At 44.0% G+C, this 12,694-nt stretch overlaps 1 protein-coding gene across 2 annotated transcripts in view; it reads right to left on the bottom strand.

Moving 5' to 3' along the window:
* ME2 (malic enzyme 2) overlaps positions 1-12,694 on the bottom strand; it is a 53,398-nt gene that overhangs the window by 17,353 nt on the left and 23,351 nt on the right. For both annotated transcript variants that reach the window (XM_081942541.1, XM_081942540.1), the window contains exons 3-7: positions 11,197-11,330; positions 6,824-6,973; positions 4,705-4,780; positions 3,578-3,739; positions 1,256-1,359 (exon numbers count right to left, since the gene is read on the bottom strand). In XM_081942541.1, coding sequence (XP_081798667.1) covers positions 1,256-1,359; positions 3,578-3,739; positions 4,705-4,780; positions 6,824-6,973; positions 11,197-11,330 — 626 coding nt within the window. The remainder of the gene's footprint in view (positions 1-1,255; positions 1,360-3,577; positions 3,740-4,704; positions 4,781-6,823; positions 6,974-11,196; positions 11,331-12,694) is intronic.

Genomic DNA, 12,694 nt, shown 5'->3' with positions numbered 1-12,694 from the left:
ATCCAGTCATTTATTAGGAACACCATTTCGGCAATACCCCATTGCAGTCAGATCTGACCTCATCTTTCTGTGATATTCTGACAAACATAGTCCATGGGGAAGCTAGGTTAGGTTGCTAACCTAACAAATGCAGTGATTCACATAGCAACGGTGGCAAGAAAGGTCGAAAAACAGGGCAAAACTCACTTGACAATTGCTAAGGGACAAGAAGCAACAAGAAATTTTGGAGGTCAGTTCTGGACGTAAATCGAGGACTACCTATACTATATATGCTGACGTATAACCAAAGGCACAAAAGATCAGACTCAAATTATCCAACTTTGGACACATAATGGGAAATGCCAGCTCTCTGGAAAAGACTCCAGAGCTGGGAACGGTGGAAGGAAGGAGAAGATAACAACCAGTAGCAGAATGCACAAATACACTGTATCTTTATTTCTAAGCCTAAACCTAATCTCTAATCCTAACCCTTACTATAACTCTAACCCTAACCCTTACTCTAACCCTAATCCTTATTCTAACCCCAACCCTTACTTCAACCATAACCCTCACCCTAAACCTTATTCTAACCTTAACCCTTACTCTAACCCTAACTCTTACTATGACTCTAACCCCAACCCTAACCCTTACTCTAACCCTAACCCTTACTCTAACCCTAACTATAACTAACCCTTATTCTAACCCTAACCCTTACTATAATTCTAACCCCAACCCTAACCCTTATTCAAACCCTAACCCTTACTCTAACCCTAACCTTCTCTAACCCTTATTCTAACCCTAACTATAACTAACCCTAACCCTAACTCTTACCCTAGCTGTAACCCTAACCCTTACTTTACCTCTAACTTTAGATTTCACCCTAACCCTTACCCTAACCCATTCATTTGAATGGATGTTTTTTTGCCAGAAATCAGCAGAAAAACATCTTGAACTGCAGTCATATGGCTGCCGAATTTTTCCCATTTCAGAATGTCTTACGGCTCCATTTTAGGGAATTCCACTGCTAAATTTCAACTGGGTAGGTTAAGAAAAAAACACAACCCTTTGGCACACAAAAGGGGAATCTGTGACGGTATTCATCTGTTAGGATGCCAGCCATGAATCTCATCTTTGCTAACCAGATACTCTCTAACCCATCGAAGTCTTCTTGGACACACAGGAGAGGCTGTCTTGTTGACATGCACAAATTCTTTCCATGGGGGAAATGGAATAAGGCTCCGTTTCCTTACAGGGGAATAAGGCTCAGGATTTATACCTGCCTACAATGGCTTCCATGAATTCATCGATGAGTTCATCATAAACCTGTGAGCGCTCTCGTTTCTGATACAATCCCATATAAAATGGGTCTTCCAAAAGTGTCTAGGAAAATAAGACAAAAAAAACTAAAGTCACTGATCCGATCTCTGGCACTGAATTATATTCTGCCACACTGTTTTGACCGAGGCTTCCCAAGAGCATGAAGCAAACTCCTCGGCCCGACAAAAACCCCTTTTATTAATTTACTGTGAATTCTGCTTGTTCACATCCAGCAAAGTCTCCCAAGGGAGGATTTATAGTCACAGACCTTATCTGGCTTGGAGAGCTGCCAGGCTGATATCTGCAGAACTTGGCAAGGAGTCTCGGAGAGTCACAAACCAATTAAGCCAACTAAATGTCTCCTGCAAACTCCACTCCCCTTTCGCTCCTCTTTTATTTCCTCTGGGAGAGGCCATTCATCGTCCACCTGTGGCTGTACTCCCAAGTTGACCCCTGTTCTTTAGCTGTTCCCTTCCTCTGGCAACTCTGCGCATGCGCACACTGGGAACAGGCTCCAGCTGTTCATCTGCCTCAATGATGTCTGACTCTGAAGGCAGCTGATAACTGGCATACGGCCCTGGCCCCCTCTCTGCCTCCGACACAGAGCCCTCATCAGAGCCTTCCCCAGACTCCAGGACTGGCCCATGTCCCTTCCCAACCTCTTCACTGTCCAAATCTGCTGCCAACTCTGCTGGCTGCTGGTGGGCCACAACACACTCCTAGGAAACATGGATATTTGCAGGACATACTGAAAAGCCTTTCCTGGCACAGAAAGTCCTTGACCTACGAGCACAATTGAGACTGGAATTGTGGCCGCTATGTGATACAGTCATGAAGCGAGTCATCCCTTGATCAGGCCCGGTTTTACACTATTTTTACTGGGATTATTAAAAGAATCACTGAGATTGTTAAGGGAATCATATGGCCATTAAGAAAAACATGCAATCGTTAAGCAAATCTGACTCCCTGTTCTGACCCAACTCCCAAACTTGACAAATCCTTTGTAGTTAAATAAATTTTCCCTTTATTAGGAGAGCCAGCAGCCCCAGCAAAAAGTCTCTCTCTCACACACACAGCACAAGTCTATCCAGAATAGTTGTCTGCCACATCTATTCATCACTGCCCTCTGCCTTTTATCCACAGATCTAGGGTGGGGCTTTGCTAGCAGCGATGGTTCTTCCAGCCCAAGGACCAGCCCATAGATTTCCACTGCTCTCCTCTCCTCTGTCTTCTGTGCATCAATGCTCAGGCACTAAACCCAGCTGTTCCTCCTCTTTCTCGTCAGCCACCTCCAGACCTGGGGACTGTTGACCCTCCATCTGAGGGCTGACGGACGGCCCAGACTCCGCCTCTGTCTCTATCTCTAACAGTTCCATTCCCTCTTCCCCCTCAAGAGCTCTCAGGTTGCCTTGATACTGGCCCTGACTCCCAGGCCACTCCCACTTCTGATTCAGCTGCTGGAGGGACTGGCAACCAACAGGGCACAGCACCCTCCCAATTGATTTTGCTTCTTGGAAGCCTGCAGAGAAAGTCACAATTGTGATCCTGTGACCCTGAGATGTTGCAAGCACTGGAATTGTGATCATGTCACCAAGTGGATGATACAACGTGGTAACTTCGAGGATGGGTCGTAAATCACTTTTTTTTGAGGCCATCATACCTTTGAACCATGGTTAAACAAATGATCTTATGCCAAGGATTACTTCTAATGGAACTTTAAAAACTTAGTAAAGCTACCAAAAATACAGGTAGTTCTCGACTTACGACCACAATTGAGCCCAACATTTCTGTTGTGAATTGAGTTTTAACATTTGTTAAATGAGTTTTGCCACATTTTGCAATCTTTCTTGCCACAGTTGTGAAGTGAATCACTGCACCACATAAAGTTAGTAACATGGTTGTTAAGTGAATCCCGCTTCCCTCACTGACTTTGCTCGTCAGATGTTCGCAAATGGTGATGACATGACCCTGGGGCTCTGCAGCCGTCATAAATATGAGTCACTTGCTAAGCATCTGAATTCTGATCATGTGGCTGTGGGGATCCTGCAAAGGTCGTAACTATGCAAAAATGGCCATAAGTCACTGTTTTCAATGCCGTTGTTAAGTTTCAATGGTCACTGACTGAATTGATGTAAGTCGAGGACTACCTGTAGTAGCAGGAGTTGGAAGGAACCTTCAAGGTCATCTAGCCAAACTCCCACTCTGTGGCATCTCATCCCACCAATGAATACCACAGACAAGCAACTGGTATCTAATGGGTGTAGAACATCTAACAACTTACCTGATTGTCAGTTCCAACATCAATACATACAGGAAGGCACTTGTCAGGTTTTATTCCAGCACAGGCGGTGTATAAACAGAGTTTGCCAACTGAGATTCCCATTCCATACACTCCCAGATCCCCAAGGCCCAAGATACGTTCCCCATCTGTGACGACAACAGCCTTGAAGGACAAAAGTGGACATAGAACTGCATCAGATCACGTGAAGAAGGAAAGACAACGGGATGGAGAATTCATAGTTTAGCTTGCGAGCATACCCCCCATCTATTCGCACTGAAGGACGACTATTGGTACTATAGAACAGCGGACATCAACTGGTGGTCTGTGGACCTACTGGTGGTCCATGAGAAGATAGTGGTGGTCTGCAGAAAAATTATTTGCACTTTTTATATTGCACTAAATCAGGGGTCCTCAAACTACGGCCCCTGGGATGGATACGTGCAATGAACGTTTGTGTTGCTACAGAGAGTCTCCGCATTCAGAGTCTTTTTGTAGGGGCTGGAGGGGGGCAGAAATTCTGACTTAGGGTCTGCTTCAGCCTCCTAGTGCAGGGCTTTGGGTGAAGGCTAGAGGGAAGAGCCGCTGGTGGTGAAGAGCCGGAGGGCCTCATTCCAGTGGGACTGTATCATGGCCTGGAACTGACTGACCATCTCAGCCCAGTGAGCCTCCAGGCACCGGCACCTGGCCTTGCACTCCCACAGGTCTTCCCTCTGCTTGGAAAGCCTATGCTCGTAGTCCTCAGTGAGGTGCTTCTACTGAGTCTCCTTCTCGGTCAGATCCAAGTTGAACTGAGCTGTTTTGCCAACTCTTTGTCATGGTGGCTGCTTAGCTCCAGCAACTGCTTCCTGTTGGGGCCCTAAGGAGCCCGGGTGGGCAGGTGAGGAGTGGCTGGGAGGGGAGGGGCGAGTAAAGACTGGCGAGGTGCCCCTCAACGTGAGTGACATCGAGTTGGCCACGCCCACCCAGTCACATGACTACCTACCCACGACCACCCAGCCAGTCATTAGGCAGATGATATTAGTGGTCCGTGGGATTTAAAATTATGAATTTAGTGGTCCCTGAGGTCCGAAAGATTGGTGACACCTGGTATAAAAACTCCCCATAAAAGAAGAAAACACAGTCCGTACCTTCACATCATTCTCCGGCCAGTTGTTTACAACAGACCGGATGTGGCCCTTATCTGTTATGGCAATGAACAATCCTCTGCAAAGAAATTAAGGTAGAAATGCAAGTGTCAAACTGGTATACGTCCTCCTCCTTATTTGTTTTAAAAAGTTGAATATGACGCCTTTAAAAAAAAAGGGTTGAAACTAAGACAGCCCTTGAGACCTATGTCACTGTTAAAAGCTTACAGAATTTGTAAAAGCAACGTTTATCTGATTTTAACATTCACATCCACTTAATTTTGTCACGTGAAATGAAACAGGAAAAAATATCTCTGAACAAGCAATAATAATGAATAAGTGCAATTCAAGACGGAGGGGAAGGTTCAAAATACTTGAGTGGAAAATGGGAAGATTCAGCTCGGTCCCCCCATGGTCTGTGAAATTCACAGAACTTGCCAAGATGGAGACATTGACTCTTTTGATTAAAGAAAGGACAATACAGGTAGTCCTCAACTTATGTCCATAATTGAGCCCAAAACTTACGTTGCTAAGTGAGATATTTATTAAGTGATTTTCCTCCCCCTCCATTTTATGACTTTTCCTGCTACGTCTGTTGTTAACAAATTGCAGTTGTTAAATTTGGTAACACTTTTTTAACGTGAATTTGGCTTCCCCATTGCTTGTCAGAAGGTCGCAAAAGGGGATCGCCCTACCCTGGGACACTGCAACCGTCATAAATATGAGTCATTTTATTTAGAAGGTTTATATAACTCTTCCTGACTTAACAACTCCCTGGAAGATAGAAAATGGATTCTAAGTGGAAACAAAACATGTGTGAAGAAGAAGAACAATAAGACAAGAGGAAGCAACATCTCCATCAATTCTTTGAGTTTCTCAACCACACATAAGGAGAATTTGTATAAGATGTTTTATAGATGGCACTTGCCACCAGCAAGATTGGTGAAGATGTTCAAGGACAAATCAGTTAAATGCTGGAAATGTCAGAGTTGGAAGGGACCTTGGAGGTCTTCTAGTCCAACCTCCTGCCTAGGCATGAAACCCTATACTGTTCCAGACAAATGGCTACCCAACATCTTCTTAAAGACTTCCAGTGTTGGGGCATTTCTGGAGGCAATTTCTGTTCCACTGATTAATTGTTCTCACTGTCAGGAAATTTCTCCTCAGTTCTAAGTTGCTTCTCTCCTTGATTAGTTTCCACCCATTGCTTCTTGTTCTACCCTCAGGTGCCTTGGAGAATAGTTTGACTCCCTCTTCTTTGTGGCAACCCCTGAGATATTGGGACATATATCCCTATATATAGTTGGCTCATACTATCATATGTGGTGGACATGTGTAGAAGCAAAAAAATACTTGACTAAAATACATACGTTGGATTGGAAAAGATGATACAACAACATATAGATTTAAAACCTGAAATATTCCTGGGGGGGATTTTACCAAAAACTTATAGTAAAGAAAATGTATATTTGATTATTCATGTTATGAATATTTGATTATTCATGTTATGCAGCTGGAATTGTATTAGCAAAAATTGAAAAAGTGAAGAGATTCCCACAGAAGAGAATGTGATCAGGAAAATATTAGAACGTGCAGAAATGAGCAAATTAATACTGGCAGCTAAAGAGAAAGAACAAACTGATTATTAAATTATATGGGAATCATTTTATCGATGGCAAGACAATAAATATAAGAATTAGAAGTAAAATTAGCTGTGTAAAAATGCATCAATAGAGTTAATATAATTAATAGAGCTAAATAAATTAAGAAGAGGATTGTTATAGTATTAGATATTCAAGGTATTGGTATTAAACTGGAATAGATAAATAATGAATATGATTGTAAATTTGAATTGTTGCTGCACAAGGTATTTGTACCCAGATGACACACTGTTTAATGGACGGATTGCTTATATTATAATAAAATAAAAACTTCTTTTTTTTAAATTCTTTGAGTGAGTTCACCTGCAGTCAGCAGAAACAGTGCTTTACTAAGAAATATCAGCTTAACAAATATTGCAAATAAAATTCAAAAGAGCAGTGGGTCTGCTATTGAGTGTCCAGAATGAAAGAGAAGAAACATTTGTGACCATTATGTAAAGAAATCATAAGGCTGTCCTTACTTTGGCCTTCTAAAAATATGTCCATACTGGGAACACGCAAGGCCTACTGTTGGTGTATAGACAATCGGCATTAATTGTTCGATATCATCTTGTAGGATCCTGTAAAACAGCTTCTCGTTCCTTTCCTGGATTCCCATCACATAGATGTACCTGCAAGCAGAGAAGTGGAGAAACAATATGAAATGTGTACGCTTATATATTTGGGGGGAGTAATCTCAACCTTCAAACAGAGTATTGGCTCTCCGTCTCTAATCTGTTTTATTTTCTGTACTTTCTTTTTTTTTTCCCCATAAAGACATTTTGCTTCTAATCCAAGAAAATTCTTCAGTTTTGGCTGAATGAGAAGCGAAACAACTTTAAGGGGGGGAAAACAAAGGAAGTCCAAAGGTGCTTTTTTTTCAAGAGGCAACTGGACTTCCTTGTTTTTCTTTGAAGACCTTTCGCTTCTCACTCAAGAAGATTCTTGGATGAGAAGCGAAAGGTCTTCAAAGAAAAACAAGAAAGTCCAGTTACCTGTGAGGGGGGGGGGGGGAAGCACCTTTGGGACAACCATGACCTGGGTGACTGAGTATCTCCATGGATAAGGAAGCAATCAAAATGAAATTAACATCCACCAGGAAAGATATTGTATGTATAATGAAATACAGCCTGGTATCATGAGGAGAGGAGAAGGGAGGGGAAAGGAGAGGGGAGGGGAAAGGAGAGGGGAGGGGAAAGGAGGGGATAGAGGAGGGGAGGGGAAAGGAGAGGGGAGGGGAAAGGAGAGGATAGAGGAGGGGAGGAGAAAGGAGAGGGGAGGAGAAAGGAGAGGATAGAGGAGGGGAGGGGAAAGGAGAGGGGAGGGGAAAGGAGATGATAGAGGAGGGGAGGGGAAGGAGAGGATAGAGGTGGGGGGGAAAGGAGAGGGGAGGGGAAGGAGAGGATAGAGGTGGGGAGGGGAAAGGAGAGGGGAGGGAAAGGAGAGGATAGAGGAGTGGAGGGGAAAGGAGAGGAGAGGGGAAAGGAGGGGAGGGGAAAGGAGAAAGGAGAGGAGAGGGGAGGGGAGGGGAAAGGAGAGGATAGAGGAGGGGAGGGGAAAGGAGAGGGGAGGGGAAAGGAGGTGATAGAGGAGGGGAGGGGAAAGAGGAGGGGACGGGAAGGAGAGGATAGAGGTGGGGAGGGGAAAGGAGAGGGGAGGGGAAGGAGAGGATAGAGGTGGGGAGGGGAAAGGAGAGGGGAGGGGAAAGGAGGGGAGGGGAAAGGAGGGGAAGGAAGGGGAGGGGAAAGGAGAGGAGGGGAGAGGGGAGGGGAGCGGAGAGGAAACTCTAGAATCTGGGAGGATAAATGTGAAGTAAGTCATCTTCCTTCTAGCTATACCATGAAGGCAAAGATTCCAATTTGCTGGACTGAAGGATGAAGAAGAGAGGCAAATGAAAGTCGCTGTTGAAAACAAAGCAGGTGACAAGGGCTATTTTTAATACAGAATGCACATTCTAATGAACCCCCGTTTCAGATTCCATATTCCGCATTGCAGGCACACCGGCTACAAACATTAGTTCTTGTGTATGTAAGTAGGTGGTTGTGAAAATGACCTTGGACTACAAACAGAATGCTGTGCGTAGTTATTCAGAAATAAACTTTGTGAATCTCAATTTATTCCCCCCATAAAAACAGGGCTTGGATTAGATTGCAGAAACCTTTGAATCGGGAGGGGAAAAAATGAATGCAAGTTGATTAGTCAACATTTGTACAATGGCATTCTCTTGATAAGTATGTCACTTTATGGTCAATTAACCAGTTTTTGCCTACTCCACTCAGTAAGATTATATATTAACACTCAAGTCATAAAATATGTTCCCAATCAAGAAGGAAAAACAAATGTTTAAAGTGAAGACTGCAGTGACTTAAAAAGACACTATACAACTTAGAGTTACACTGAGGTAAGATGGGCAGCCTATCAATGTTATAAACAAAGAAATACACACAGATGGATAGAACAGAATAGAGTAACAGAGTTGGAAGGTACCTTGGAGGTCCTATAGTCCAACCCCCTGCCTAGGCAAGAAACCCTACACCACTTCAGACCAATGGTTATCCAACATCTTCTCAAAAACTTCCAGTGTTGGAGCATTTACAACTTCTGGAGGCAAGTTGTTCCACTAATTAATTGTTCTGTCAGGAAATTTCTCCTTAATTCTAAGTTGCTTCTCTCCTTCATTAGTTTCCACCCATTGCTAATACATATGTAGGTAATATGGATAATACATGTGTAAGTACACACACACGCACACCATATTTTCTCGGCATTCCTCATTTTTTGTGAAAAAACGGGTCTTGCAGAGAGTTTGAGAGGCCTGCAAAGTGCTCCTGGAGGCTTGGGGGGGGGGGTGGCAACAACGAGCAAAAAATGGCACATTTTTCGCAAAAACGGGCTCATTTTTTGCCAAAAAGGGGCATGCATAGCCTTTAGGAGGGTTGTACAGAGACTTTAGGAGGCCGTTTTTTGTTTGTTCCCCCCCCAGCCCCCAGGAGGACTTTGCAGGCCTCCCAAATCCTCTGCACGTCCATTTTGGTGAAGGGGTGGGGTTTCGGGAAGCCAAAAATGCTGTATTCAGTGTATAAGACACACCCAGTTTTTCACCCTCTTTTTGGGGGTAGGTGGGGGGTGCACCTTATACTCCAAAAAATACGGTATTTGTAAGAGTGTTACACCTTCACCAGAGGCACGGGACTTAAATTTTCAGCCATACTGTGGGATAATTCTGGAAAAATAATTAGATTTTATTTTTATCCAACATTTATTATTTTTATATGTCCATACTGTTCAAGTATGATGAACGTATCTAATATTCCTCCTATCTTTCTCATAGCAATAACAGCATGAGGTGGGTTTGTTGGACTGAGAAAAAGTGACCCAAAGATACCAAGCTGGCTTACGTGCCTCAAATGGGACTAGAACTGACCATCTCCTGGTGATTGGTCCAAAATCACTCAGCTGGCCTTTGTGCCTAGAGCCCTTTGTCTCTCAACGATTGGCCCAAAATTACCTAATGGGCTTTCGATCCTATTGGGATTAGAACTCACAGTCCCCTGATGATTGGCCCAAGGTCACCCAGCCAGATTTCATGCTTAAGGCGGGACTAGAACTTCCAGCCTCTTAGTTTTTATCCTGGTACCTTAACAACTAGACCTAACTTTCAAGACCTCACTCAGAACTAAACCTACCCCAAGGGGCTGAATTTATTTTAAAAAATGTTATTAAAATGAAATTGCCTTTGAATTTTGGTAAGGTGATCCTGGAAGACTCTGGAGAAGTTGCAGATACAGGATAGGGAGTGCTGAAGGTAGCCCGCCAACCCAACCCCACTGTATTAAAATCAGGAACAAAATCCGAATCCTGGGAATATTTTGAAACTGGCAAAGAATGGAAGAGACGGCTTGCAAAAAAAATAAGATATAGAGACAAGGGGTGTGAATGCATTTGGCCCCTTCTGAAGGACAATTCCAGCAACCAGCATTCTCCCCTCTCTAGGGCACTGGTCACCAACTGGTGGTCCATGAGAAAATTTTGGTGGTCCACAGAAAAATTATTTGCATTTTTTATATTGCACTAAATCAGGGGTCCTCAAACTACGGCCCCTGGGACGGATACATGCAATGAACGTTTGTGTTGCTGCAGAGAGTCTCCCCCTTTGGGATCTCTTTGTGTGGATCGGAGGGGGGCAGAAATTCCGACTTGGGGTCTGCTTCAGCCTCCTGGTGTGGGGCTTTGGTGAAGGCTGGAGGGAAGTGCTGCTGGTGACGAAGAGCCAGAGGGCCTCGTTCCAGTGGGACTGCATCATGGCCTGGAACTGGCTGCCCATCTTAGCCCGCTGAGCCTCCAGGCACTGGTACCTGGCCTTGCACTCCTGCAGGTCCTCCCTCTGCTTGGGAAGCCTATGCTCGTAGCCCTCAGTGAGGTGCTTCTGCTGAGCCTCCTTCTCGGTCAGATCCAATTTGAACTGAGCCAGCTGTTTTGCCAACTCTTTGTCGTGGTGGCTGCTTAGCTCCAGCAACTGATTCCTATTGGGGCCCTAAGGAGCCCGGGCAAGGAAGCGAGGAATAGCTGGGAGGGGTGAGTAGAGACCAGCAAGGTGCCCCTCGACGTGATTTGGCCACACCCATCCAGTCACGTGACCACCTAGACATGCTCACCCAGCCGGTCATTAGGCAGATCATATCAGTGGCCTGTGGGATTTAAAATTATGAATTTAGTGGTCCCTGAGGTCTGAAAGTTTGGTGACCCCTGCTCTAAGGTATCTGGGATATCTGCAATTGTGCTTCTCCAAATCAATACTAATAAGGCTCAAAGAATCAGTACCCCAAAAGTTAATTCTCCTCCAATGGGCTCTTACTTTTCTAAGGGATCCGTCATTTTGGTTAAATTCTTATGGAAACGTAAAGCTTGGATGTCCTGCGTCTCAATCTTCGGCGGTAAGAGTCCTTGAAGCCCCAACATCTGCCGTTCTTTTAAAGTAAAAGCCATACCCTGAATAGAGACAGCAAGAGGAAAAGATAAAATTAGCCTCAATTCCAGGTTTGGGGAAGCCCTTTGGCCAAACGATTTTAGTGGGATCCTACCAGCTCCTCATCAGAAACAGGATTCCTTCCTTTGTCCTTAATCAAAGACCAGAGGTGGGGAACCATAGACCTTTTATGACTTAATGGGCATGGCTCATTCAAGAATTCTGGGAATTGAAGTCCACAAGTCATAAAAGGGTCACACTCCTGATCAAGACAACACCTCCCCCCATTTGATTTGTTCTTTTCATGTTGTTAGGAATGTAAGCTAACAGTTTGATTAGCAATATATAAACCAGGATGGTAGTACTGTAGCTTTAAGTACTGCTGTAATGTGATTGGTTGCTGTTACCTCAAGCAGCCATAAGAGGGAGCCAGAATGGCTGTTAGCTCTCTGTTTGTTAGATGCTGATCCCTGGTTACTGCTTGATACTGTATCGCGAGTTACTGTTTTTTTGCTACCATTAGCCTAAACCAGGGGTAGTCAACCTTTTTATACCTACTGCCCACTTTTGTATCTCTGTTAGTAGTAAAAATTTCTAACCGCCCACCGGTTCCACAGTAATGGTGATTTATAAAGTAGGGAAGTAACTTTACTTTATAAAATTTATAAAGCAGAGTTACAGCAAACCCCTACCGCCCACCATGAAAGCTGGAACTCCCACTAGTGGGCGGTAGGGACCAGGTTGTCTACCACTGGCCTAAACTGATTATTTGATACTGGACTGTGTTCGAAGGATCATTCCTTAACTGGGAACATTGATAACTGACTGACTGAACCGTGTATGACTTGGACTGTAAATTGAACTCTGAATACCTCTATATTTCCACATAGTAAACTACTATTATTTATACTATTTGGTGTCCCTGTATGCTGGTTTGTGCGTGTTCTTCCATACCACTCTCATTACGCTTCTCTGCACCCCCGCTCTCCTAACGGGGAGCTTACTTACTTAACACATGTTACTGAATGCTGCTCATTTTCTTCCTATTCCAGAGTTTAATGTAAAAATATGGTTATTTGAGCTAGAGATTGATGCCACGTTTAATAAAAATAGCTTTTCAATTGCTCACCATGTAACCCACTCACTTGCAACCATTACAAGTTACGACTCTAATCGGCAATTACTTTATGATCATAACTCAAGGACTATCTGCAAATCCCTTGGTACCCTTCTCCAGGGGTGAAAGGCTACCGGTTCGGGCTGATTCGCCCGAACTGGTAGTAAAAATGCTACTGTTTTGCTCAAACCAATGGTTAAAAAAAATGACAATCAGCTGTGACGCACAATTTACATTAGGTAGGAAGCAGGATTTCCTGCTTTTTAGCTA

This window comes from Natrix helvetica (assembly GCF_964273705.1).
Source record: "Natrix helvetica genome assembly, chromosome: 2".
NCBI classification, from domain to species: domain Eukaryota; kingdom Metazoa; phylum Chordata; class Lepidosauria; order Squamata; family Natricidae; genus Natrix; species Natrix helvetica.
The sequence above is the reverse complement of the archived record's forward strand: the minus strand, read 5'-3'. Positions and strand labels throughout refer to the sequence as shown.